The sequence below is a fragment of the Petromyzon marinus genome, chromosome 47 (assembly GCF_048934315.1).
Source record: "Petromyzon marinus isolate PM22_M1 ecotype Great Lakes invasive population chromosome 47, UKy_Petmar_22M1.pri1.0, whole genome shotgun sequence".
NCBI lineage: Eukaryota > Metazoa > Chordata > Hyperoartia > Petromyzontiformes > Petromyzontidae > Petromyzon > Petromyzon marinus.
Window position 1 is genome coordinate 11,291,245 of NC_133713.1, and position 27,563 is coordinate 11,318,807.

The 27,563-nt window shown below is 47.5% G+C and overlaps 1 protein-coding gene across 3 annotated transcripts; it reads right to left on the bottom strand.

Annotated features, from left to right (window-relative positions):
* Nucleotides 1-433: 433 nt before the first annotated feature.
* LOC116952591 (interleukin-13 receptor subunit alpha-2-like) lies at nucleotides 434-26,085 on the bottom strand. Of its 3 annotated transcripts, XM_032972077.2 has the most exons (11): nucleotides 25,827-26,080; nucleotides 24,298-24,382; nucleotides 19,797-19,954; nucleotides 18,406-18,562; nucleotides 15,378-15,495; nucleotides 15,003-15,199; nucleotides 13,206-13,342; nucleotides 7,360-7,501; nucleotides 2,277-2,403; nucleotides 1,607-1,691; nucleotides 434-702 (listed from the first exon to the last, which is right to left on the bottom strand). In XM_032972077.2, exons 2-11 carry the CDS (start codon nucleotides 24,371-24,373, stop codon nucleotides 586-588), a joined length of 1,314 nt encoding a protein of 437 aa, XP_032827968.1. In that variant the 5' UTR covers nucleotides 24,374-24,382; nucleotides 25,827-26,080; the 3' UTR covers nucleotides 434-585. The 3 variants fall into 3 exon arrangements, with proteins under 3 accessions (XP_032827968.1, XP_075930508.1, XP_075930509.1); XM_076074393.1 differs by lacking the exon at nucleotides 2,277-2,403 and having other exon boundaries at nucleotides 25,827-26,084; XM_076074394.1 differs by lacking the exons at nucleotides 434-702; nucleotides 1,607-1,691; nucleotides 2,277-2,403 and adding an exon at nucleotides 2,733-5,106 and having other exon boundaries at nucleotides 25,827-26,085.
* Nucleotides 26,086-27,563: the final 1,478 nt, after the last annotated feature.

The window sequence follows — 27,563 nt, forward strand, 5'->3', positions numbered from 1 at the left end:
ATGTAGCTACTACCACAGAGGCACTTTAGTTTGTAAACGCCCGGGTACTGTATGTCTGGAAGAGCATCTTTTACAGATGGAACTAAATCACGGATTTTGTGTACTGTGTTGAATCGGACCTGGATCTTGTGTTTATTCAGGATTTTGGAGATCTTTTTAGTGACCCCTGCAATGTAGGGTAAGGTGATGGTTTTGAGTGGCTCCACAAGAGGATCCTTCTTCATGACTGGAGTGATGGCTTTGCGGATTGTGTAGTCGGAGTAGCCATTAGCCCTGAGAGCCTGGTGTACGTGCTTGAGTTCACTGGTAATGTGTTCCTGGTCGGAAATGCATTGGGCTCTATGGTATAGAGTCTTGATGAGGCAGTTCTTCTGGGATGGATTTTATTCTCATTCTACGTGACTTTACCGAAAGAACCAAAGAAGATGAATCATTGCAGTCACGAAAGCTTTAAATCGATATTAATACCACTTGCAAGGAAACACATGCCCACTGTGTACGTGCGTGTACAACGCGCGCACACACACACACGGAGCAGGAGGACTTAAATGCAGCCATTGCATTGGTGTGAAGGCAGAGGCCCCATTATTGGCCTGGTTGTCCCAGCTTGGTCACCTCACTCTCGGGCTCCACCGGGCTGAACTTTATGTCCTGGGTCAAGTCCACCTCCTTGCTCGACACCACGGGGGCTCCAGCCCATCTCTGAACGGCACAATCCCAACAGCGTGCAAGCGGCACATGAGTGGCAACAGCGACGCTCGTGTCAAACGCGCAGGTGGTGCAACTGCACCGCCTGCAAGCTGCCCAGAGTTTCGAGGAAATTGAACAGTGGGGCCCCGTTTAATATCCTTTTTTTGTCGACACATTTTTCTCCTGTTTTTATTTCACCAGGTAAGACTCATTGAGCTAGGTAGCTCTTCTTCATAAGCGACCTGGCCATCACAAATTATATCTCGACGAAGGGGCTTATCGTGTGGAAATGTATTGCAGCCAAATACTCTAAACGCGTGGTGATGTTGATCCGAAATGTGGAGGGGTAAACCGGAGGACCCGGAGAAAAATCCAAGAACACGCAAACGCTAAATATAGAGCAGCAGGCGTCAGGGTCGGGAACGAACGACGACCTCCTGTACACCAGGCGAGGTAGTTAACATCTCATAGCCACCGTGATGATGATGAGAGAGACGCAAACTCTAAATATAGAGCAGCAGGCGTCAGGGTCGGGAACGAACCAAGACCTCCTTCCTGTACACCAGGCGAGGTAGTTAACATCTCTCCACTGTGGCGACTCCAGTTTGCACCGGGGCGCATGCTAAATCAATAATTTTAATACTGACGCTGGAATTTATCCAATTAAGTGCAGACTCAAATTTAATGTGATAAATGTTGTTTGTGCGGTTATTGGCGTGCAGGCCGCGACCAATAACTCTCTACACCTGAGAAACAGGCTTAATCACAGGAGGCTGCCTGGATTCAAACCCAGATTCTCAGTGGCGTCAGCTCAGTTCTCTGACCTCTCAACCACCTAGCCACCTCACCAAAACTTGAAGCTTACAAAGGCAATGACAAAGTATAGATGTGTCAATGTGAATTGAATTTACATTACCTCAAAGTTCCCTTGGTGCTTTGTGTAAAGTTCTTCGAATATTACGGACGGATCTGATACTTTTGGCCACAACACAGACTTACACCTGAAGAAAGGATGGAGAATACAGAAAAAAAACATTGGCCTTTTCAATGCACAACACAAGGCTTAAAATTGCTGAACAGATGTGGGAGCAAGTTTCACAAGGACGATGTCCCAATGTTTAAAAATCAAGCAAATGTATTTGGTGAGCACATATTCTCCAAGCAACGCTTCACACTGCTGGCTGTCACATTGCTTAGATTCTTTGACACGCAAAAGGAAAGATGCACGTTGTAAATTCAAGATGGGCATCGCTCCACACGTGCGTGTTTGGTAGCTATTCTGTTTTTGTTTAACTGCTGATAACAATTAGAGGTAGGGGGTGGATGGTGGTGTGGTGGTCAAGCAACATACCACACTACACTCTGAACTCAGGGACCCGAGTTTGATTCCTGACCATGGCTATCTCCCATGACCAAAAGGGATAGAGAGAGGCCCTAGTCCAGCAGTGGTTTTAATCACTGTGATTCAACCCCCACCTCCTCTATGGCGTTTAGATGAATTACATTATTAGTGCATGTATCAAGGAATCGATGCCTCGGTACACATGCCTGCCAAAAATTAATTGTGTTGCTTCTTAAATCCTCACCTTCTCCCAACAACAAGGATCAGTATCACCACTCCGAGCAAAAGCAGCATTAATCCCATAAACAGAGCCAGCCACATAATCCATGTATCTGCTTCCTTGCCAGTCGCTGGCATCGGGTCACGTGGTTCTGCAATCATATTCCATGATGGACAAGTGCAAAAGTTCAGTTGACGGCGCCTTGTTAGGTTAACACTCCGGGGTAATACAGGTCTTGAACCGTTTAACCCGCTCTCTGATTTCTGTTTGCTTCATTGTTATACTTTGATTTTTGATTTAAAGCTTTCGTGACTGCAGGGATTCGTACTCTTGGTTCTTTCGGTAAAGTCACGTAGAAGGGAAACAATAAAATAATAAAAATATAAAACAATAAAATTCTCACGACGTTTCGACTGCAACACAAGCAATCATCATCAGGTGTGAAAATCACAGCAAGAAAATTTGAAAATTGCTGTGGTTTTCACACCTGATAATGATTGCTTGTGTTGCAGTCGAAACGTCGTGAGAATTTTATTGTTTCATATTTTATTATATTATTGTTTCCTTTCTACGTGACTTTACCGAAAGAACCAAGAATATGTTATACTTTGGTTTGTATTGTGACCACGCGTGTCTCTTGAGTTCTCACGAGGTCAAACAAAATTAGACTTACAACTCGGAACGTGAAACTATGCACCATAACACCGGAAGCAATCACAAAACATCCATTGGCCTGCAGCAGCCGTATCTAAAATTAAAGCCACATGAACGGGCACGTGCTCGCACAGAAACAAACTAAAATGCAACCATTGCATTGATATTGACGGCAGAGGCTCCATGAATTTCCTGGTTGGCCCTGCTTGGTCACCTGATTGCTATCGGGCTCCACCAGGTTGAACCCCACGTCGTGGGTGAAGTCACCTTTGTTGCTGGCGGTGGAGACTCCCGACAATTTTTTGTTGAACGGTAACCACCCATAATAGAGGCGTTTGGGTTAGATCGTGTAAATATGAATGTGTGTCGTTAAACCCACCACCACCCGACACAGACAATTGGTAAGGTTTGTTCACGTGAACAAAACGTGCCAATTCGTTACTAGTACAGCACACCGGTGTGTTGGAGAGTAACCCCACAATATTTACAATTCGAGTACGACGTTTCGCCAGTAATTACAACCAGCATCATCAGGCGACAGCCAGAGTAGTGGAGAAATTCTCCTTCCTGTTTCGTTCTTAAATAGACGGGGGTTGGGTAAATGTGATGTCATCACCTGTGAGCCAATCAGGTGCGAAGGCCAGATGGGGTGGGGGAGGGGGGTTAATGTATGCATAGACATCACAATAGATATACATTATCGGTTGGGTTATTCACATGGGAATTAACATACATTATGCATGTACATCCTGACGTTTTTTGGGTGCAATAAATCGCGTTACCTACCTGTTGTCTTATCACAGTTAATCACCACCGACGTATGGTGACCTGCATAGGCATGCAGTTAGACAACACGGCGGGGGCAGGCGGCGGGCGGGGATTGAAACTTGAAACCCTCTTAATGTAAATATCGCAAACGTTTGTGCACACGAGTGACAGCGACAAACACAACAAGTGAGGGATACGCAGCTCCCACGGTTTCCGTAGATCCGTGAGCCGTGGCGGAGACGGCAGAGACAAGACGGAATGGTGGCGGCAGCGGCAGCCTGAAGCAGGCACCAACTATTGCCCAAGCTCTGCCAGCCTACATCTAGATGTTGCCCATCATGTGACCGTGTGGTTTTGCAAATTTCGACGAAAAAACACCGTTTTGCAAATGAGCCGTGTTTTTATTTAAACGGCCAAATGGGAATTTCGTTGAAATCCCTTTTCACGTTTAATCGGCGGCGCGGCGTGTGCCGTGCGGCCACGGACGAGATCAATGGTGAGCGATGGCAGAGCCGGTGTTACCAGCCCCAAACCAACCTGCACTGGTCGGCATGGTGAAGTGTGGCCACAATTACTGACAGCTTACAAGGATGCCTTCATTCGTCAGTTGATTCACAAAGGGATGACGATTTGTGTTAATCTTCGTGCCTCCGTGAACATCATCTCTGTCATTTACGAACCATTTGTTCAAAGCATTCACTGCTCATTCGTCACTCTCGTCGTCGTCGTCGTCGTCAAATTCAGCCATCCCCTATCCACTGTTGGATGAATCACTCACGTTGGGGGGGGGGGGGGGCACGCACCGCCTCGCAGCTGCGTTCTCTCAGCCAACGTTCGTTCTCTCGTGATGAGCGTCGTCATCATCGTTATTATCGAACGGCCGCAGCGACTGCAATTTGTTATGAAACCACGCTGAGAGCGTGCGTGCGTGCGTTTTGCACCCATCAGCAGGTGACTGAATAACTGAGTCAGTCGGTAAGTCAGAGAGAATATCGATCACCGCTCGATTTGTGGCGCAGCGGTTAGCGCTGCGCTGCGCTACAAACCCTGCGGCCCGAGTTCGATTACTGCTCACGGCCAACACCGGTGACGATTATATAAATCGGCCCTGGGCCTCCCCTAGGTCGACTCAGCCTCAAATGAGTAACCTGGCCCGATGCGTAAATATCGCCACTAGGAAGACAAAGGCGGTCGGGCTTGGTGCTGGCCACCCACCCCCTCGTGCACCGTTCTGGCACTTGCCCCTACAGTCTGTTGAGGCCACACGGGGGATCTTTGTCTCTGTGTACATTCTGAGCCAGTGACGCGGCGCTTTATCGCTCGGTGACCCAAAGGTAAATTCCCACGCACTGATAACAATTCGTGATGCGCGTGTCCGTCTGTGAGCTTATCTCATAGGCCGCCCCCGGGTCTCACGCAGCACCAACACCTGCTGGGGAGATAGAGGAGGAGGCTCAGTGGCCACCTGAAGCCCTCATGCGTCATCGCTCGCCAACAGCGCTTTGCCAGGGAACCGGCGGTCTGGAATCTGATTCCTGGAAGCGGATAATGCCACTGACAAATGTGCTGTGTGTGTGTGTGAAACTGTGAGAGGCGGGGATGTGTGAAAGAGAAGGCCAGGTTTACATATTTAGGAACTCTCAAGAGCTCCGTCTAATAGGACGACTCTTCTGTCAGCAGTGACGTGAGTAAAACGTTAAAGAGCTGCACCTTTCATCTTCTTCTGTTGGATAATATGTAGGGTTATAAACAGCGCACTTGCATGGCATACATATAGTTGGGTTAGTGAACTTTGGTATACATTACTGGCATAGCTATATTGCATATGCATCACTATCATGACCTGTTTGTATACTATTTTCACTCCTGCCATTGTATACGCTGCATACAGCACTGCGTACACGGGGTGTCTTTAAATATAGACTGTGCATGTTCACACCTTACGCATTGGGATTATTTGCCGTTGAATGGATGTCTGGGTGTGTTGAACTTCTTCACGCACCGTGCGAAGGCAACCCGCGCTAATCGGAAGTGCGGAGACGGACAACTAAACATACAGAACGCAAAATCTCCATACTCTTTGGTTCTATTGGGTAAAGTCACGTAGATGAAAATAAAATAACAAAAAATCACGACGTTTTGGCCACAACACAAGCGGCCTTCATCAGGTGAAGGGACGAGACTGTCTGGAGGACAGCGCTGGAGTGGAAGAAGCCACGCTTAGATCACGACCTTTAAGCTGTGTGAGAAGAAAAAGACCACGCGCCTTGACAAAGGAATTAGCATATAATTTAGCATTGAAATGGCTCATTGAAATAGCTAAGTTAAAGTATACACATCCGCAGAGGTACCCCTTGACAAAGGAATTAGCATCGAATTTAGCATTGAAATAGCTGAGTGATTAGCTTGTAACTGGTCACAGAAATAGCTATGTTAAAGTTAGAGCATATACATTCACCGAGGCACCTAGTACTCATCAAACAGGAGAATTTAGCGAAACACAACCACGCTCAGACATCGGACCTGTGTGCGAGCAAACAAGGTGTTCTGACAAAGAAATTAGCATAAAAATTAGCATTTGATTGGCGGATTTTAGGAAAGAGGTGGTGTACGTGCCGGTGGACTCGCAGTTTGGCGCGGGGGGGAAGGGGGGAGGGGGGAGTTTACCTATTGATGGTGTGAAAAGGGGGAATTTATTAGAGCTGCGAAAGTTTGGGGTACCACTACTTGAAAAATATACTGTACAATTGAAATTAGTTTAATGTTTAGTTCGATTTAGAACATCTTTCCAATGGTTGCTTAATTTGAAACCATCCTCTCGGTTGAAATTGTGTCTGTGTTTGTAGATCTGAATTGCTTCATGAACAAATCTCTGATAAAAATCTCCACTTAAAGCTTTCATGACTGCAGGAATTCATATCCTTTGGGTCTTTCGGTAAAGTCACGTAGATAGGTTCAAAGAAAATGACAAAAAATTATGAAAAAATAGTCGTTTTTAATCACAAAAAACTTTTTTTGTTTGCTATTATTTTGTTATTTTCTTTGAACCTAGCTACGTGACTTTACCGAAAGACCCAAAGAATACACAGAACGCAGTTCATTGATTGAGTCTGAGTGTGAACCCGGCTCGGGTTCGATTCCTGCTCACGGCCAACACCAGTGACGGTTATCTGAACCGCTCCTGGGCCTCCCCTAGGTCGACTCGGCCTCAAATGAGTATCTGGTGCGGTGTGTAGTAAACATCGCCACTGAGGAGACAAAGGCGGTCGGGCGTGGTGCTGGCCACCCACCCCCTCGTGTGCCGTGCCGGCCTTCATAGGTGCTACTCGCTAACAGCACTTGCTCCAACAGTCTGTGAAGGCTACACGGGAGATCTTTGTCTTATCTCCAGTGTGTCTTTGTGTTTGGGAACAGCAAATACGAAGACAACATGCGGCGCAGCTCTGCGATGTGTCCTCTGTGTTCTGCCACGTGTTGCTCGTCACGATGTCCGACGTTCAGCTCCACGTGCTGAATAAGCTCCCGGGCCATGGAGCCGAAACGTCAGACATCGTGCTGAACAACTCGCAGTGCAGCTACAACCGGCGAAAATCTCTTTCGTAATATGCAGTGGGGCCGGGGAGGTGCCTTAGTCTGCTCTTTTGCCTTCCCGTCCGCGTGCGTTCGTTTCACTCACTGCGCTTACCCAGGGTGAGCGATTCACTCCACGCGCTCCACTGGCAACCATCTTCGTCGACGAACTGCGTCCGCACCTTGATGGAGAGATTCCGCTTCACGCTGTACAGCAGATCGACGAGCGCATCAGCGCCGTGCCTCACCTCCAGTATCTGCTCACGCAACGCAAAAACAACAACGCGGCACGCGCGGTTGTCGCATTCGACTTGTGCGGTTTTGTTCGGCAGCGCTTGCATTTTCAGACGCGTCTAAATCATGTTTCTGCACCAGGCACAGCACATGCGGTGCCGGATTATCCTCGTAGCAAAAGTGGCTACATTTGTAGCTAAGGGCCCCCGCACTTTCAAGGGCCCCGCGCCAAATGCTTTCAAGCGATCAATTCCGGTTCGGTGATTCTGCACTTGCTCTATTACTATAGTACTATACCGCCTTCAACTTTTATGAACGACTGGCTGTTTAAGGTTAGCGATTTGTCGTTGTATCTGTCTGTATAGCAAATAATAAAATACAATTACTTTACTATGCAAGTTAAAAATGTATGTGTTTTCATTTAGGGCCCCTTTATAATAACATATGCTCCAGGCCCCGCACTAGCTTAGTCCGGCACTGCGCACAAGCAGTGGTGACCTCTCGTTACAGCTGTGACGAGTACTAGTCACGTGCCACCTGCTCTGATCTTCCAGCGACCCAGAAAATATGAACATTCTACGACTACTACTCTTTTTATTTAAGAGTTAAGGCCCACTGAGCTATACAGCACAATGTTCAGAAGCGACCTGGCCACAAAAGCGAACGCGCTTGGGCACGACGCATCGCTATGAGGGCCAAAGGACGAGGCTGGAAAAGGAACGAATATCCCTCGGTAGGACTGACGCAGTGGAGACGGAGTGACTGACGCCGCGTGGTCAGTCACTCCATCTCCACGTGGTCAGTCACTCCATCTCCACGTGGTCAGTCACTCCATCTCCACGTGGTCAGTCACTCCATCTCCACGTGGTCAGTCACTCCATCTCCACGTCGTCAGTCACTCCATCTCCACGTGGTCAGTCACTCCATCTCCACGTGGTCAGTCACTCCATCTCCACGCCGTCAGTCACTCCATCTCCACGTGGTCAGTGACTCCATCTCCACGTGGTCAGTCACTCTATCTCCACGTGGTCAGTCACTCTATCTCCACGTGGTCAGTCACTCCATCTCCACGTCGTCAATCACTCCATCTCCACGTGGTCAGTCACTCCATCTCCACGTGGTCAGTCACTCCATCTCCACGTCGTCAGTCACTCCATCTCCACGTCGTCAGTCACTCCATCTCCACGTGGTCAGTCACTCCATCTCCACGTGGTCAGTCACTCCATCTCCACGTCGTCAGTCACTCCATCCCCACGGCTTCAGTCACTCCATCTCCACGTCGTCAGTCACTCCATCTCCACGTCGTCAGTCACTCCATCTCCACGTCGTCAGTAACTCCATCCCCACGGCTTCAGTCACTCCATCTCCACGTCTTCAGTCACTCCATCTTCACGTCGTCAATCACTCCATCTCCACGTCGTCAGTCACTCCATCTCCGCATCGTCAGTCACTCCATCTCCACGTGGTCAGTAACTCCATCCCCACGTCTTCAGTCACTCCATCTCCGCGTCGTCAGTCACTCCATCTCCACGTGGTCAGTCACTCCATCTCCATGTCGTCAATCACTCCATCTCCACGTCGTCAGTCACTCCATCTCCACGTCGTCAGTCACTCCATCTCCACGTCGTCAGTCACTCCATCTCCACGTGGTCAGTCACTCCATCTCCACGTGGTCAGTCACTCCATCTCCACGTGGTCAGTCACTCCATCTCCACGTCGTCAGTCACTCCATCCCCACGGCTTCAGTCACTCCATCTCCGCGTCGTCAGTCACTCCATCTCCACGGCTTCAGTCACTCCATCGCCACGTCGTCAGTAACTCCATCTCCACGTCGTCAGTCACTCCATCTTCACGTGGTCAGTCACTCCATCTCCGCGGCTTCAGTCACTCCATCTCCGCGTCATCAGTCACTCCATCTCCGCGGCTTCAGTCACTCCATCTCTGCGTCATCAGTCACTCCATCTCCACGTCTTCAGTCACTCCATCTCCACGGCTTCAGTCACTCCATCTCCACGTCGTCAGTCACTCCATCCCCACGGCTTCAGTCACTCCATCTCCGCGTCGTCAATCACTCCATCTCCACGTGGTCAGTCACTCCATCTCCGCGTCATCAGTCACTCCATCTCCACGTCGTCAGTCACTCCATCTCCACGGCTTCAGTCACTCCATCTCCACGTCGTCAGTAACTCCATCTCTACGTCGTCAGTCACTCCATCTCCACGTCGTCAATCACTCCATCTCCACGTCGTCAGTCACTCCATCTCCACGTCGTCAGTCACTCCATCCCCACGGCTTCAGTCACTCCATCTCCACGTCTTCAGTCACTCCATCTTCACGTCGTCAATCACTCCATCTCCACGTCGTCAGTCACTCCATCTCCGCATCGTCAGTCACTCCATCTCCACGTCGTCAATCACTCCATCTCCACGTGGTCAGTAACTCCATCTCCACGTCGTCAAACACTCCATCTCCACGTGGTCAGTAACTACATCCCCACGTCTTCAGTCACTCCATCTCCGCGTCGTCAATCACTCCATCTCCGCGTCGTCAGTCACTCCATCTCCACGTCTTCAGTCACTCCATCTCCGCGTCGTCAGTCACTCCATCTCCACGTGGTCAGTCACTCCATCTCCACGGCTTCAGTCACTCCATCTCCACGTCTTCAGTCACTCCATCTCCACGGCTTCAGTCACTCCATCTCCGCGTCGTCAGTAACTCCATCTCCGCGTCGTCAGTCACTCCATCTCCACGTGGTCAGTCACTCCATCTCCATGTCGTCAATCACTCCATCTCCACGTCGTCAGTCACTCCATCTCCACGTCGTCAGTCACTCCATCTCCACGTCGTCAGTCACTCCATCTCCACGTGGTCAGTCACTCCATCTCCACGTGGTCAGTCACTCCATCTCCACGTGGTCAGTCACTCCATCTCCACGTCGTCAGTCACTCCATCCCCACGGCTTCAGTCACTCCATCTCCGCGTCGTCAGTCACTCCATCTCCACGGCTTCAGTCACTCCATCGCCACGTCGTCAGTAACTCCATCTCCACGTCGTCAGTCACTCCATCTTCACGTGGTCAGTCACTCCATCTCCGCGGCTTCAGTCACTCCATCTCCGCGTCATCAGTCACTCCATCTCCGCGGCTTCAGTCACTCCATCTCTGCGTCATCAGTCACTCCATCTCCACGTCTTCAGTCACTCCATCTCCACGGCTTCAGTCACTCCATCTCCACGTCGTCAGTCACTCCATCCCCACGGCTTCAGTCACTCCATCTCCGCGTCGTCAATCACTCCATCTCCACGTGGTCAGTCACTCCATCTCCGCGTCATCAGTCACTCCATCTCCACGTCGTCAGTCACTCCATCTCCACGGCTTCAGTCACTCCATCTCCACGTCGTCAGTAACTCCATGTCTACGTCGTCAGTCACTCCATCTCCACGTCGTCAATCACTCCATCTCCACGTCGTCAGTCACTCCATCTCCACGTCGTCAGTCACTCCATCCCCACGGCTTCAGTCACTCCATCTCCACGTCTTCAGTCACTCCATCTTCACGTCGTCAATCACTCCATCTCCACGTCGTCAGTCACTCCATCTCCGCATCGTCAGTCACTCCATCTCCACGTCGTCAATCACTCCATCTCCACGTGGTCAGTAACTCCATCTCCACGTCGTCAAACACTCCATCTCCACGTGGTCAGTAACTACATCCCCACGTCTTCAGTCACTCCATCTCCGCGTCGTCAATCACTCCATCTCCGCGTCGTCAGTCACTCCATCTCCACGTCTTCAGTCACTCCATCTCCGCGTCGTCAGTCACTCCATCTCCACGTGGTCAGTCACTCCATCTCCACGGCTTCAGTCACTCCATCTCCACGTCTTCAGTCACTCCATCTCCACGGCTTCAGTCACTCCATCTCCGCGTCGTCAGTAACTCCATCTCCACGTGGTCAGTCACTCCATCTCCGCGGCTTCAGTCACTCCATCTCCGCGTCGTCAGTAACTCCATCCCCACGGCTTCAGTCACTCCATCCCGACGGCTTCAGTCACTCCATCCCCACGGCTTCAGTCACTCCATCCCCACGGCTTCAGACGGAGCGCCTGACGCCGTGGAGATGGAGTGACGACGTCAATTCACGCGGAGGGGCCAGGTGGATTTTTGTGGCACCGCATCAATTGTGAAGGGTGGCGGTCGTCTGCTGTTGATGGAAATCATCGATGTCGACACATGCTGCCACAATCGGGGTTTTCCTTTACACGAAATGTACCGAACCTCAAATTGTACTTGCAAGAACCCAACAACTGAACCTAATCACTTAAAACAGTAAAATGTACGCACCCGCCCCCTCTGTGTAAAAGTTAAATGAAAGGGAAAGTGATGGCCGATGGTTGACACTCAATAACAGAACGGCAGCCGAAGGAGGACATCCGCCGAGGAGACGGAAAGACGCCATCAGCTCGCGCGCAGGGACTGCAGGGGACTGTTGCCTCGTTCCACGGACGGGGGATCCAAAAGCTCGGCGGGGAAGGATTTTTAATTCAGAATTTTTAGATTGGTCCAGGTTGTCGTTGACCGTGAATGACGGAGTAGTCGCCATCGGCACTCATAATAGAGATTTTTTTGGGTTATAGCGCGTAAATATATAAATGTTGTGCCGTTAAACCCGCCACCACCCAACACAGCCAACTAGTAAGGGTTCACACGTAAACAGAACGTTGCCAATTCGTCACTAGTACAGCACACCGGTGTGTTGGAGAGCCAAGCCACAACATTTACAATCTGAGTACGACGCTTGGCCAGTAATTACAACTAGCTTCATCAGGCGACAGCCAGATTTGTGGAGAAGTCTCACTGTTTCGTTCCTTATACAGAGGCGTAGATGTGGTGACCACGCTTCTGCGCTCTTGCATAATGTGGGGGGGGGGGGGGGGATTACTGAGGCTACATACATTATCCATGTGCATTATGCGAGCCCTGTGAACTTGTCCTTTCTGTCTATTATTAAAATAGCCCTACCAACGGTAATCCCTATTGAAGTACGCTGCCCTTTGTAGGCATGCATTTAACTAATGTATTATTTGATGATTCGCTTCCACGCAGCACTAAGGCGGTAGCTATCCGAACGATCAAAGTAGTTTTGATTTACTTCAATTTCGATAGATTCTCTAATTAGTCTTGGCCAGCAGTAGCTAGTTTTGCACAAAACTTCAACATTATCAAAATCAATTGAGTGTCCTTGTTGGCGCACGCGTGTTCTGCTACTGCTGACAGTTGCATTTGGGAGAATTGAATATTTATCTCATGTTATTTTAGTCTCCTGCTGATCATTCGTCCTGTTTGCCCAACATAACATTTACCACACGTGCAATTAATCCTGTACACACCTTCTGTTGATAGCATCGGCAATACATCTTTTGTACCAGATATTAATTTCTGTATTTTATGTACCGTGCCAAATCTGACTATTATGGATGATATTGTTCGCGAAAGCCTACGTGTTAAAAACTGTCCATCGTCACCGTCGCCAGAAGCCAGGATTGCGAAAGTAGAATGGGTATTGTGTTCTAATCACAACAGTTCGTGTGGACTCTGAGTTTTAAAGTAAAATACAAAACGACCGCTTGTTCCTGGGGCGTTGTGTCTTCCTGGGTAACCAGTCAGCCGACGCTCTGCCCGACGTTGCCGTGCCTCGTGGCCGAGCTGTTGTTCCCTCCCGCCGCCTGTACCTCTCTCTTGCCGCTGACGTTCTCCGTGATGGAAACCAACGATAAGCATTTTTTGCGGCAGTCGCTCGTCCAGGTGATGTTGATGCTCGTGTCATCGTCGCTGGAGGCGTGGAGGTTAGTGGGGGTTTCCGTGAAACCTGAAAAGAGAAATTCGGACGATTAATTACGCACGCACAGACGGTGTGTCTTTGCTGTGAATAGAATTGTACATCGTTGGTTGTTTACCACCACCGAGCGCGATGGGCCAAGCCTCCAATCCAGCAACTCACAGCCAACATTGGTGACAAATATACGAGTCGGTGCTGAGCCTCCCCTAGGGCCACTCAGCCTTAAACAAGTATTTGGTGCTGTGAGTAATCATCAACGCCGGGCAGCCAGATGCAACGTCGGCCGTCATCAGTTCTCGCTTTACAGCACTTTCCCCAAACGGAAAGTTCAATACGGGGTCTTTGTTTCGCAATGCCAAAACGCATTGGCCACTGACAGCAGTGAGCACTGGTGGCACACTCTCGCGCCGGTCCTTCTCCTGCGTTCGGCATCACGGTGAATAAATGAGACGCACGGTGAGCAACAAGAATAACCGAAGACAAAGGGGAGGGCGGTGGGGGGGGGTCATACTCCACCAGCCTTCTTGAGCCAAATTCTATTGACGCTCACCAGATGGAAAGAACGGAAATATCGGAAGAAGCGATGCGATGAATTGTAGACAGGAGGCAGTGGGGGAACGTTGGGTGATCATTCAGCCCTCGGTGCCATCGCAAAGGGTGGAACGTGGGGGGCAGGCGGGTGGGAGGGGGGGGTTGCCCCGGAACCCCCCCCCCCGCCCCGCCTCCATATGGAGGGGGGGTGACGCTGGCTGAACGTGAAGGTGCCTCAGCCAACGTTTCCTGGAAACGGTCCGGCCGGGCTGCAGCTGGTGGTGGCTCAAACATTGGTGGGGCCGGTGCCCGGGAGAGGGGAGCACGAGGATGGCAGCTCGCCCCGCACACCGCCGGTGCCTCGGACCTCGCGTGGGCCACTGTGAGCATGGAACTGGCGCGGCGGAACGCCGCCGCGCCAGTTCCATGCTCACAGTGGCCCACGGAGGGAGAGGTTGCGGCTGTGTGGCATTTAAATGGGCGACTGCCATTGTTTGGCTGGAACGGGTGTGTGATTGGGAAGGCGTGGGGGTCTCTGTAGAGGGTTGGTTGGGTGGTTATGCGGGGGGTATAATAAGGGAGTGCGGGGAAGATGTTTGGAGGGGTTATAAATAGGGAGTGGTGCAGAACGGGGGGGGGGGGGGGTGGAGGCAAGATGGTGAGCAGTGGTTTTACGTAGTAAGCGGTCACATCGTAGATCTACAATAACAAAAAACTATAGCTGCCGCGGTGAATTTTCGTGTTTTTAAAGGACATCTTGAGTTAAGCGTTGACCACAGCTGTCAACCCACACGGTTTAGCCCCTATTCTTGTACAGGGAAACTGAGTTTTTCAGGTCCATACGGCGTACAACCGTTTCAATGCGGGAAAAAAGAATGTGTGTTTTGTCTGTTCGTTTGTGTTTCTCGCTTGTGATGGGACTTTGTAGGATGAACGTTGAGATTTATAAGGCCACGGGGTGACCAATAAGGTCTGAATTCGGTCTGTAATAAGGTAGGGCACTGACAAGGGGTTGACAGGCATGGTTCACACACACATACACCTACCCTCACTTAGCCATCCAGTGGCCTTTTTGTTTCGTGAGTGGTGGCTAACGCCTCAAATGAAGAAATGGTCACAAAGCAGGAACCTGCATCTCCGTGGTCAGTACCGCACGTACACAGCGAGGCGGGGAACGCCTTGAGGTAGAATGGTCTGATGGCGACGCTGCTGCTGCTGCTGCTGCTGCTCGTGCCGTTCACGTAAAAGTGGTGCTCCACCGAGCGCGCCTTTTCGTCGGGAGTGAAGTAGCAGCCGACTCTCAGGCCGGACTTGACAATGTAGGTCGGGCACTCTTGCACCTCGATGTCTTTGTAGCTGCAGGCCAGCGAGACGACAGCAAAAGCGACAAACAAACAAACTCTCCAAAGCACCGTCAAGCCGTGCGCCTCACAGCGCCAACAGGAGCACCTGTGTTCCCCTAACCCCTGGCGACCCGCAATGTTGGGTGCGCGAGCCTCGTGGCGTTTGCGCGTCGAAGCGATGGTTTGCTCACTGATAGAACATCTTGTAGACGGTGTCGGCCGGAGCCAGGTGACCACGCGACCACGAGCAGTTGACATTCTTCCTGGTGTACTTGCAGTCGAAGCCAACAACATTTGTGTTCTCTTCCCCTATATTGGGGGGGGGGGGGACAATGCGTTGTAGACGTCACGGTGTTTTAAGACCTCGGTCATGCTTGTACCCGTGTATCTAAAAACATTTTACCACTTGCAGCCATTTTGTCAAGCCACTGATGGATGCAGGCCTCCCATGTGCTGTGTTGGTCACAATGGACTGTTTGACCATATTTTACTAAAAATATAAACTATTTTTTATTTTACTAAAACTATAAACTATTTTTTATTTTACTAAAACTATAAACTATTTTTTATTTTACCAAAACAATAACTATTTTTTATTTTACTCAAATTATAAACTATTTTTTTTATTTTACTAAAACTATAAACTATTTAAATTTTGATTTAAAGCTTTCGTGACTGCAGTAATTCATATTCTTAGTTTTTTCGGTAAAGTCACGTTGTTTCTCTTCAACGTGACTTTACCGAAAAAACTAAGAATATATAAACTATTTTTTATTTTACTCAAACTATAAACTATTTTTTATTTTACTAAAACAATAAACTATTTTTTATTTTACTAAAACTATAAACAATTTTTTTTTATTTTGCTAAAACTATAAACAATTTTTTTATTTACTAAAACTATAAACTATTTTTTATTTTACTAAAACTATAAACTATTTTTTATTTTACTAAAACTATAAACTATTTTTTTTTATTTTACCAGGTAAGGCCCACTGAGCGACGTGGCTCGTTTTCCAGAAGCGACCTGGCTATTGCAAATGAAGGCTTAACGAAGTGGTTTATCATCACGTGGAAATGTCTAGCAGCCAAACACTCTAAACGTGTGGTGATGTTGATTCTAAATGTGGAGGGAAAAACCAGAGGACCTGCAGAAAAATCCACGTGACCACGGGGAGAGAGACACGCAAACTCCAAATATACAGCAGCAGGCATCATTTTAACACGTAGGCTTTCGCGACCAATATTATAATAAAGGTTTGTGGGTTAGATCGCGTTATTTATAAATGTGTCGTAACCCTCCACCACCCGACACGGCCAATCATCAAAAAAAGTGTCACGTTGAGAAAAGACAAATAGTTCACTACTTTAGCCCACCGGTGTGTTGAAGAGTGAATCCACAACATTTACAGTTTGAGTACGACGTTTCGCTGGTAATTACATCCAGCATCATCGGGCAATTCGCCAGAATGGTAAAGCCCTCGCTTGCTCCAGGTCTTAAATAGAGCAGCAGGGTGACGTCATCATTTAACTCATATCAGGTGCAGTGATTTGAGGCGGAGGGGGGGGTATTGTAATTATATAATCGATTTTTTTTGCTGATTGGCCGTGTCGGCTGGTGGATGGTTACGACACATTTATAAATAACGCGATCTAACCCAAAAACCTATACTATGAGCAGGCATCATGTTGGAGATCGAACCCACGACCTCCTGCTAAGCAGGCGAGGGAGTTAACATCTCCTAACCACCGTGGCTTCACACCGATCGGGGCAGGTTGGTAGGGGGCCTAGGATGGTTGAGACACCCCTTGTCATTAATGTTAGACGTGGTCGGGAATCGAACTCAGGCGACAGGATTCCTCGGACAGTGAGGTAATCTACTGCTCCATCCAGAAATTATTTTACGTGCATTTCTTACATACTTATCATTTTAAAGTGCAACCTCCTTTATTTAGCCTTTTTCAAATGTATACAACATCATTGTACATTGTCTAGATGTGTTATATTGAGAATGTTTAAATTATTATGTTGATTCAAAACAGCTTGATGTAACCCAAATCGCCCTTGCAAAACAGGCGATGTTGTTTCATGCCTCCCACTCAATCTACATTTCATCTCGTGGTTAAATATCGGGTGAAATAATGGAAACTAATACTAGAAGGGGCGCCACGGTGGTCAGATGTCATCTTCCTCGCCTGCTATGCAGGAGGTCGGTGGTTTGATCCCGACCATGACGCCTGCTGCACATTTGGAGTTTGCGTGTCTCTCTCCCCGTGGTCAAGTGGATGTTCCCTCCACATTTGGAAATACAGTAAAACCCTGGATTGCGAGTAACTTTGTCTGCGAGTGTTTTGCAAGACGAGCAATAAAAAATTAACTTGATAAACGAGCGATGTCTTGCAATACGAGTAGTACGTATACGCTTTGTCTGCCGAGCGTCACGTGATCACAACTGATATACGAGTGCTTTGATATACGAGTGCTTTGGATTACAAACACGTTTCCGGAACGAATTATGCTCGCAATCCAAGGTTTTACTGCATGCCTTTAGATTTTTTTTGCTGCTTTAAATGTCCAAATGATAAGCCACTTTATTGAGCTATAATTTGTGGCCAGGTGGCTTCTGAAAAGAGAGCTACATAGCTCAATGGGCCTTACCTCGGAAAATCAAATAGTAGTAAGTAGTAACCAGCATTAGCGAAATATCTCAATGCTAAAAGATTACCTGCAAATTACTCAAATGAGATCACAGTCAACAAAACTGACACCTTTTTTACAAGGAGTCATGTTTACATTGACCACAATACCTGCGGTCGGAAAGCAAACAAAAAACAACAACTCTGATAATGTATGTGGCACTGCCCTTGAAGTTGATTGGTCCACACCCGAGACAGCTTTCTTTAGAGCCTCGTCTCACATGGTGTTGGACCAGAAGACGCCAAAAGGCACACAACTCAAAGACAATGCACCATCAGAGTATGAGAGCTCAGGGTAAGCATTTACACCATTGGAAACCTCATTTGCCAGTAACAAAACTGTTTTGTTGCCAGATAAAAGGGTAAAAAACCAATTATCATATTTTGTTACTGGCAAATGAGGTTTCCAATGGAGATCACAGTCACAGCGCCAATATCACACCCCCCCCCCCCTGCAAAAACGTGTCAAGACCCGTTAAAAAAGAGCATTCAGCGAGTCTTTCGGAAATGGATCATATGAACCTTTGACCCTGATTTCAAGCGTTTCATTCCACAGCACACTGGGAGCCTCATAGTCGTCTTCATAATCGTCGCTGAAACATTCCACCGCATCCGTGCAGAGCACTTTGAGGGTCAGGTTTCTGCTAGGGTCATAGTCATGGCGGAAAGGTAGATTAGTCTGCAACAAAATAAAACACAACATGGCCACGGTCATTGTTAGCGTTTAACACAACAAGTGCATGCATTAATGATCACAAAAGTCCCGTTTTAATTACACAGCTTGTATATAGCGTGCCTGTCATGTGACCATGAGAGTGATATTTTGAAATTGACCTATTTTCAATGAGAAAACAGGTGAATTTGTCTTTTCGCTCACATAAAGTCAGAAAAAACAACACATGAATCAAAATTATCATGTATTTATACTAAAGTAATACAAAAATGACTACAAAAGATTTAGAAGTGAGTAGTTTTTCGAGATTTGCAATGATGCTGTAAATCACTTTCACGAATCAGCCCCCAAATGTAGTCTCCCATCATGTTCTAGTTATAGTTATACTGTCCAGTTTATCCTGGTGGAAGCACTCGCCTTGCTCCTCCGAGTACGCTCCCATGTTCTACTTGAATTTATCAAGATGAGCATCAAGGATATGGACTTTGAGGGACATCCTACAGACCATTGTGCCGTAGTTCTTCATCAGAGTCTCAACCAGCTCCACAGTTTTCGACCTTGTGATTGCCCAGGAAGCCACGAACCACTGCGACAAACCTGTTCCAAGCCGCTTTCCCCTTACTAGTGAGCTTCTTTGGGAATTCATTGCACTTCAGGATCTTGTTTATCTGTGGTCCGACGAAGACACCGGCTTTGACCTTTGCCTCAGACAGCTTAGAGAAGAAGTCTTGAAGGTACTTGAAGGCTGCCGACTCCTTATCTACAGCTCTGACAAATTGTTTCAGAAGGCCCAATTTTATGTGCAGTGGTGGCATCAGCACCTTCTGGGGGTCCACCAGTGGCTCCCACTTGACGTTGTTCCTCCCCACAGAGAACTCGGTCCGCTGTGGCCAGTCCCGCCTGTGGTAATGTGCGTTGGTGTCTAAATCTTTTGTCGTATTTTTTGTATTACTTTAGTATAAATACATGTTAATTTTGATTCATATGTTGTTGTTTTCTGACAAATTCGCCCGTTTTCTCATTGAAAATAGATACAAATTCTAAATATCACTTTCCTGGTCACAAAAGCAAAGTTTGTGGGGAATAATCGCCATTTTCTGTACTTTTGAGACATAAGCAATTAGAAAAAACACTTACTGCCCAGGAACAAAAAAAATAGTTACACAGTGTTATCATCACCGCCGCGACCACCACCGCCACCGCCACCAATACCACGACCACCACCACCGCCGCCACTTACATTAGAATCAATTCTGTTGATTCCATCCTGAAATCCCAGGAATGAAAAACACGTGCAGATCAATTCGCTTTGCCCAACATTCTCATTCTCCGTGACCGTGAACTTGTAGAAGATCGGCATTGTTTGGGCTCGCGTTTTGGGCTCTCGCGACAGAGGAACTGGAACGACGGACACACAATGAAATACAATTACAATCTCACTTTTATTTTTAAATGTGCACACCGACACAACAAAAATACGCAAAGACCCCCCCGCCCCCCACCCACCCGTAAAGCCTCTAACAGACTGTAGGGACAAGTGCTGTTAGCGAGCACCTATTGAAGGCCGGTACTGTGGCACACGAGGGGGTGGGTGGCCAGCACCACACTCGGCCCCCTTTGTCTCCCCAGTGGCGATGTTTACACATCGCGCCAGGTACTCATTTGAGGCTGAGTCGACTTAGGAGAAGCCCGGGACCGGTTCAGATAATCCGTCACCGGTGTTGGCCGTGAGCAGGAATCGAACCTGGGCCGCCGGGTTCGTAGCGCAGCGTAGCGCTAACCACTACACCACCGCTCCCCATCACTGACACACACGCACACAGACACACACGCACCCACAATTTTAAAAGATCCCGCGTGAAGAAATGTAGACTGTGAGAACAATGTTGTTCAGCGAGTACTTATTGCATTTTTATTCTTATGGTCATGTAAGTCACGACGGTCCATAATAATACAAATCAAAATGAATCGTCGTGCATTTTCTTACAAGAAAACCCCATTATTGACCAAAATAACAATGTATATTTAACTGTAATGCGTCTTCTACTAATGTCTCTCTCATTCTGCCGATCTTACATCTCCCTGTCTCCTTTCCCATAGTGGACTTACTGTCCTGTGTATTCCTGCCTGCTGTGTAGATATCACAAGTTCAATAATCACCCAAAATCGATTCCATTGTTTCCGTAACTTAACTTTACTATGAATGGGTGTGGTTTTCTAAAATTAATTTGTCCAATCCAACTTTTGTTACTGAAAATGTGATTGAATTTTGCATAGTTTATGTTTGTGCACAGTTTTCAAAGTCTCCTGGAATAGAGTGGGTTTTTTTTTTTGCTCCAAATTCTAATCGTTGCATGATGGTACTTTTGTTATTGTGCGACCACCGGTCATTTGACGTCTCGCGAGAGTTCTCAGCTCACCCGATTTAAGACAAAAATGAACTTCAAATTCACCTGGGCCCAAAGGTGAACCACAGCCCTGGTCGTGAGCCTGCTGCTCGTGTAATGTCACGCCGGCACCATCGTGTGCCCAGCCGTTTTGTCTCATCCTGCACTCTGTTTTGTACACCCCCTCTCGTTTGTGCTGCATGTTCGTCTGCTACTCATCCTCACTCAATTCGTTGCCCCGTTTCGTTTGTCTCGTTCTCTCTCCATCCTCCGTCTCCCTGCACCGTATCGGTTATTGTATTTATTATTGACGTAATGTTCACAATGCCGCCACCAACCGACACAGCCAACCAGTAAGGTTTGTCACTGGTTGGCCGTGTCGGGTGGTGATGGGTTATACGACACATTTATACTCACGCGATATAACCCAACAACCTTTATTATGAATAATATTGGTCGTGAAAGCCTACGTGCCAACATCACAATACCATTGGCATGCGATTTACATAATAACTATGGGAAGATTCTTGGAGCATGTATGTTGGACGTCTTTTGTACCGCACATGATGGGATGATGTGTATCGTTTGGGTCAATAATCAATATTCGCCGACGCATCAGCCTGGCCCAAGTATGAACGCGTGAATGAATGATAAACAAAGACACGGGGCACACGAGGATCTCATACAAGAGGATAAATCTGTCTTCTCATTGTCTCACGTGCAACTTTTAATAATTACGTATTTTGCCGGTAAAGCCGAACTATAACCCTTCACTATAAAAATGTCAAAAGTTTTTCTTGGTTTTCAACATTTCGGTTTTGCTGGAAAAAAACATCGATTGGCATATTGACCCACGTGACATCCTGATTTGATTGGTGCTGTCTGGTGGCAGAGGGGTTGTCGTGAAGTAACTGACGTCATACCTAACACGATCTAACCCAAAGTAAACTGTAATCATGAATCACAACACCAGTTACATCTGCTTTTTGTGTTTAGTTTGTTGATCTTCCCCCGCACCTCCGATTAGCACGGTTGGCTACGTACGGTGCGAAAGAAGTTCAACTACATACATATGTAGTATGATTACCATGTAAAAACATTTTTTTGCCATTATCAAAGTGTGAAAAATAAGAATAGGGTTTACCCTTTTATGCCATTAAACAGGTGTCAAGATGTTCAAACGCCAAATAGAAACCTTTTGAAAGGAATCAAGTTTGCATTAACCACATACTTCCGATGAACATGCAAACAAACACGCATACATGACACGTGTCTACAGCCAAAATGCTTCAGAAATAAATGCAGTCCAACTTTACTAAGTCTGGATCACTGAAAATGAAAATGATGCTTAAAATTGCTGATTGGCTCTAGTTTATAAGATATGCTACTGGGTCAATATATACGACCCTTGAATTGGGAATGGCGGAGGATAAGTGCGTTATAAAGGGAAGGGATCTCAATCTAAACCAGAAATTACTAAAATACACCTTTGACTGGATCTATAACTAAATCTATGACTGGGTTTGGACAGTACTTGCTTTTTGAGCAAAACTAAGAATAATGCAATCTGAACCTTGTATTCCATCATACATGATATGAATTGAATCGTGTTATTCCTAGAAGTCATGGGTGATGCAATCACAACTAGGCTTACATCTCTCTGCTGAACAAATTGCCCCATATCAGCTCTGGAAACCATACAGTGTCGTGTTCTTTTATTTGTCTGTGTTTGGTTTTGCAAAGGGACACATTTCTGTTTAGCCGACGTGGGCAGAGATGCCTCGTACTTGTGTGAACAAAGTAGATGACTTCTGGATTTGAAGCTTTCGTGACTGCAAGGATTCATACTCTTTGTTTTTTTCGGTAAGGTCACGTAGGTAAAATAAAATAAACAACAAAATTAAATCACGACGTTTCGGAGGCAACACAAGCTTCCGTCTTCAGGTGGAATAGTCACAGCAGAATACCTGTATATAATCCCGGTTGTCTCAGAGCTGTCCACTTGACACAGATATTCTGCTGTGACTGTTCCACCTGAAGACGGAAGCTTGTGTTGCCTCCGAAACGTCGTGATTTAATTTAGTTGTTTTATTTTATTTTACCTACGTGACTTTACCGAAAAAAACAAAGAGTATAGATGACTTCTGCTATGTTTGTGGTGAAGTGAATTTTGCATCACACAAGCGCAGTATAACCACTATGGTTAAGAAAGCCTATCACCTTTGTTTTGGCTGCAAAATTTGAGATCAGGACAAGATGTGGGCCCCACACATATGCTGCAACACTTGTCCAACAATCTTCGCCAGTGGTTGAATAGGAAAAGGAAATATATACCATTTGCAGTGCCAAGGATTTGGAGAAAGCCAACAGATCACATCAGCAAGTTACTTCTACATGGCGCCTCCAGTTGGGAAAGGTGTGTCAAAGAAGACAAAGTGGACTGTGCATTATCCAAACATTCCATCAGCTGTACGCCCAGTACCCTGCGGAGAAGGACTGCCGGTTCCTGATGCACCAGAATCATTCTCACTTGAGTCAGACGAGGAAGAGGATGAAACTTCTTGTCCTGAACCATCAAGGTCACATGACCCAGATTTTCTCCCATCCTCCTCCTCCTCTGAACCACATCTCATAGCCCAAGGTGAACTGAAAGACCTTGTCAGGGATTTGGAACTACCCAAGAGTAAGGTGGCAGAGCTGTTGGGCTCCAGACTGCAGCAGTGGAATCTCCTGGCAAGTGATGTTAGGGTTTCCATGTTCCGTGACCGTCAAAAGGATCTTGACTTAAAGCTTTCGTGACTGCAGGAATTAATATTATTTGGGTCTTTCGGTAAAGTCACGTAGATAGGTTCAAAGAAAATAACAAAAAACTACGACGTTTCGATCGCAACACAAGCGGTCGTCATCAGGAAAAGGGGGTTAGCTTCTAAAGGCAACGTATTTATGAAGGTTTGAAATGGGCGTAGCGCATGCTGCAGACATGTATTTGTTTGCATGTTCACCACAGCTACGCGTGGTTAATACAAACTTTATGCCTTGAAAAGTTTCTATGTAGGTGTTTAAACATCTTAACGCCTCTTTTATTACCAGAAGGGCTAAAACCTATTCTTATTTTTCGTGTATGTATTTATATTATAATAATACTAAATACCTAAGGGAGGAAACTGTTGAATCCGGATTAAACTTACGCAGAATATGGGGAAGAACATACAAACTCCACAGAGAACGTGGCCGGAGTTGGCAACCCGACCCGGGACGCCTCCTCTTGCTGCGAGGCACAGGCATCGCCACCCTGCCGCCCAGATTCACAAACGGTTCACGCGTTCTCGATCCACACGCATCGCACGCGCCTACCATCAGCGTGCGTTCCCATTGCCGCAAGGTTCAGCAGCAGCTGCAGCAGAAGCAGCGACATCCAGCGCAGGGTCATCGCGTTCCTCTGTCACGTAAACACACACACACAGCAGGAATCCATTGAAACACAAAACCTGAATCTCCACTTGTTAGTCATCCACGTCGGTAATCCAATACCCCGGAGGTTCCTCCTCTGGCTTCCTGAACGCCCGGCGCAGATGCACCGACTACACACTCCATGGCTCGCACAGCTGGTCAGGGAGGCGGCGAGTGGGAGGGCAGAGTCGAACAGTGCGGTGATGGGTGAGCACAATCCGGTGATGGGTGAGCACAATCCGGTGATGGGTGAACACAATCCGGTGATGGGTGAGCACAATCCGGTGATGGGTGAGCACAATCCGGTGATGGGTGAACACAATCCGGTGATGGGTGAGCACAATCCGGTGATGGGTGAGCACAATCCGGTGATGGGTGAGCACAATCCGGTGATAGGTGAGCACAATCCGGTGATGGGTGAGCACAATTCGGTGATGGGTGAGCACAATCCGGTGATGGGTGAGCACAATCCGGTGATGGGTGAGCACAATCCGGTGATGGGTGAGCACAATCCGGTGATGGGTGAGCACAATCCGGTGATGGGTGAGCACAATCCGGACGGGACGACTGTCAGTCTGGTGCACCGTGCCCTACGGCATGGGTGTGGAATCCACGAGTGAAGTTCACGGGGACAGTCATCTTAGTTCGTCGTCGTTATTACAGAAGAGCGGTTTAAACATGTGGGTTGACCTACATTATGGTCGTTTTTTTACATAATGCATTTTTACTGTCTGGGTTAAATGCTGAGAAAGGGCGGTAACTTATGAGCACGTGGAATAATATCACCTCTGTAAAACAAACCCCATAGATACGCCGCATCTTGTGATTAGGAATATAAAATAGACAATAGGTGCTTCCAATCGGCGGCAACACAATGTGTTCAGGAATTCAACTTTGGATGGGCAAATGTGACAAGCAACAGCAGCACCACGGAGCAATCACCGCTCATAGCCCGGCTCGGCTAACATCGGGGGCGAGTGACATCGTCGGCGGCGAGTGACATCGTCGGCGGCGAGTGATATCGTCCATACGCACTGCTGTATTTTGTTTTTTTTATTTTAAGTTTTGGCAATGATTTTTTTTTATTCACTAGCGTTACAAAAGCTGTGCTGCTGCTGCATTCAATGTGACCTACAGAAATATCAGTTGGGTGCATTTTCTTTCACATCAAAGAAAATTAACCCTCAACTTCCTAAGTTCCTGAATTCACACACACACAGCGCACAACAATACACACTTCCTTCCCAACATAATCACCCGGTAAAACTCAAAGTCCCATTAAACGCAAACACACTCCCACACGAACACAAAATTAACTCACCACATTCATCGATAACACTTCCCTAAGAAGAAGAAAAATAAAAAAACAGACAACGTTTCGTGCAGTGCCTGGAACAAAAGCCTGCGTCGTGCTACTACAAATGAGCTCTTACCTTCTCGTGTTCGGTGACCGCTATACATACCGAAAGTAAAATGCATTAAACCGTTCTTTTATAATTGTGACCCGCTCACGCCTACCAGGATGTGGGTTGTGGCAGTGTTGAAACGAGCTTGGTTTGGTTTGTTTAACCCCCGCCACTTCCACTGCTTGACCTCCTCCGGATCTCATTACAAAATCTCGCCGCCCGAGAACCTCTGAGCGTGTCACTGAAAGACGACATCGAGGGGAACCGCGTTTCACCACCACCACCACCACGACCAGTCGCTTACAATGATTATTCATTAGATTTTTCTTTCTTCTTACACAACGTGGATGATTTTTGGTGGAGTTTTCCCCACTTTTTTTTCTTGCGAAATGCTTTCACGAACGGAATTGGCCAAAAAACGTAGCAGCCACAAGAAGACCCCTCCTGAAAACGCCTAAATTGGCGTTTGGATAGCAAAGGGCAATTACCGCATTGTTCCTATGATTATTATACAATACTACGAGCATATAAGTCATTGCTGTTATTCGTATTATTATAATTTACGGTGTTTTGTCAATCCCGCTGGTGGTTTCAGTCCTCGCCATGGTGTTTCAGACTTTTTGGACACTTCACTATTACTTTGAGCAGTAAAGGAAGTAGGGTCAAGGTCCGATATGTGGCTATCACTCGCTTGTATATTTTTTTAGAGATCTAATTTCCTTGATGACGATCGCTTGTGTTGCGATCGAAACGTCGTAGTTTTTTTGTTATTTTCTTTGAACCTATATCTACGTGACTTTACCGAAACACCCAAATAAGTCTCCTCCCCCTGTCCCCTCCACCTATGCTGCGTGGGTTCCCTCCGAGTTCTTCCGGTTTCCCCCCTGCCCATATCCCACCACGAAGAACATATACGTCAATCTCAATTAATATTGGGACAAATATGAAAAATTACCTACAAATCGCTTGCATAGGTCATCGTCCCATACTGCGGACCACTGCCCTCAATGTGTGTGGGACTTCTTTCGCATTGGAACGTAGCCAACCGTGGCCAATCGGAGGTGCGGGGGAAGGACATCAACAATAACACTCAGGGCAATGCCTCTCGCCGAACCAGCCGCCCAAGAGGGGGATATGCGCTGTGATACCTTTTGCACCGTGATACAAGTTCATTCAATCACAAGTGATACAATTACACATGTGAAGTGGATTCAACTGAGTCGCAGACGTACTCTTTGGAGGCAACACATTTATTGATACCAACACAAGGGGGTAAATGCCCCTTTACCGGATAACAACCTATGGTGGTGGACCACCAGGATACACCACACACTATGGTGGTGGACCACCAGGCTACACTACACCCAATGGTGGTGGACCACCAGACTACACTACACACTATGGTGGTGGACCACCAGGCTACACTACACACTATAGTGGTGGACCACCAGGCTAACTACACACTATAGTGGTGGACCACCAGACTACACTACAAACTATGGTGGTGGACCACCAGGCTAACTACACACTATGGTGGTGGACCACCAGACTAACTACACACTATAGTGGTGGACCACCAGGCTAACTACACACTATGGTGGTGGACCACCAGGCTAACTACACACTATGGTGATGGACCACCAGGCTAGCTACACACTATAGTGGTGGACCACCAGGCTAACTACACCCTATGGGGGTGGACCACCAGGCTAACTACACACTATAATAGTGGACCACCAGGCTAACTACACACTATAGTGGTGG

Coding starts and splice junctions, on each gene's coding strand:
- LOC116952591 (XM_032972077.2), bottom strand. CDS start 24,373: ATGACCCTGCGCTGGATGTCGCTGCTTCTGCTGCAGCTGCTGCTGAAC. Junction 19,955..24,297: donor AATGGGAACGCACGCTGATG/GTAGGCGCGTGC, acceptor CCGTCGTTCCAG/TTCCTCTGTCGCGAGAGCCC. Junction 15,496..18,405: donor GCTTGAAATCAGGGTCAAAG/GTTCATATGATC, acceptor CCCCCAATATAG/GGGAAGAGAACACAAATGTT.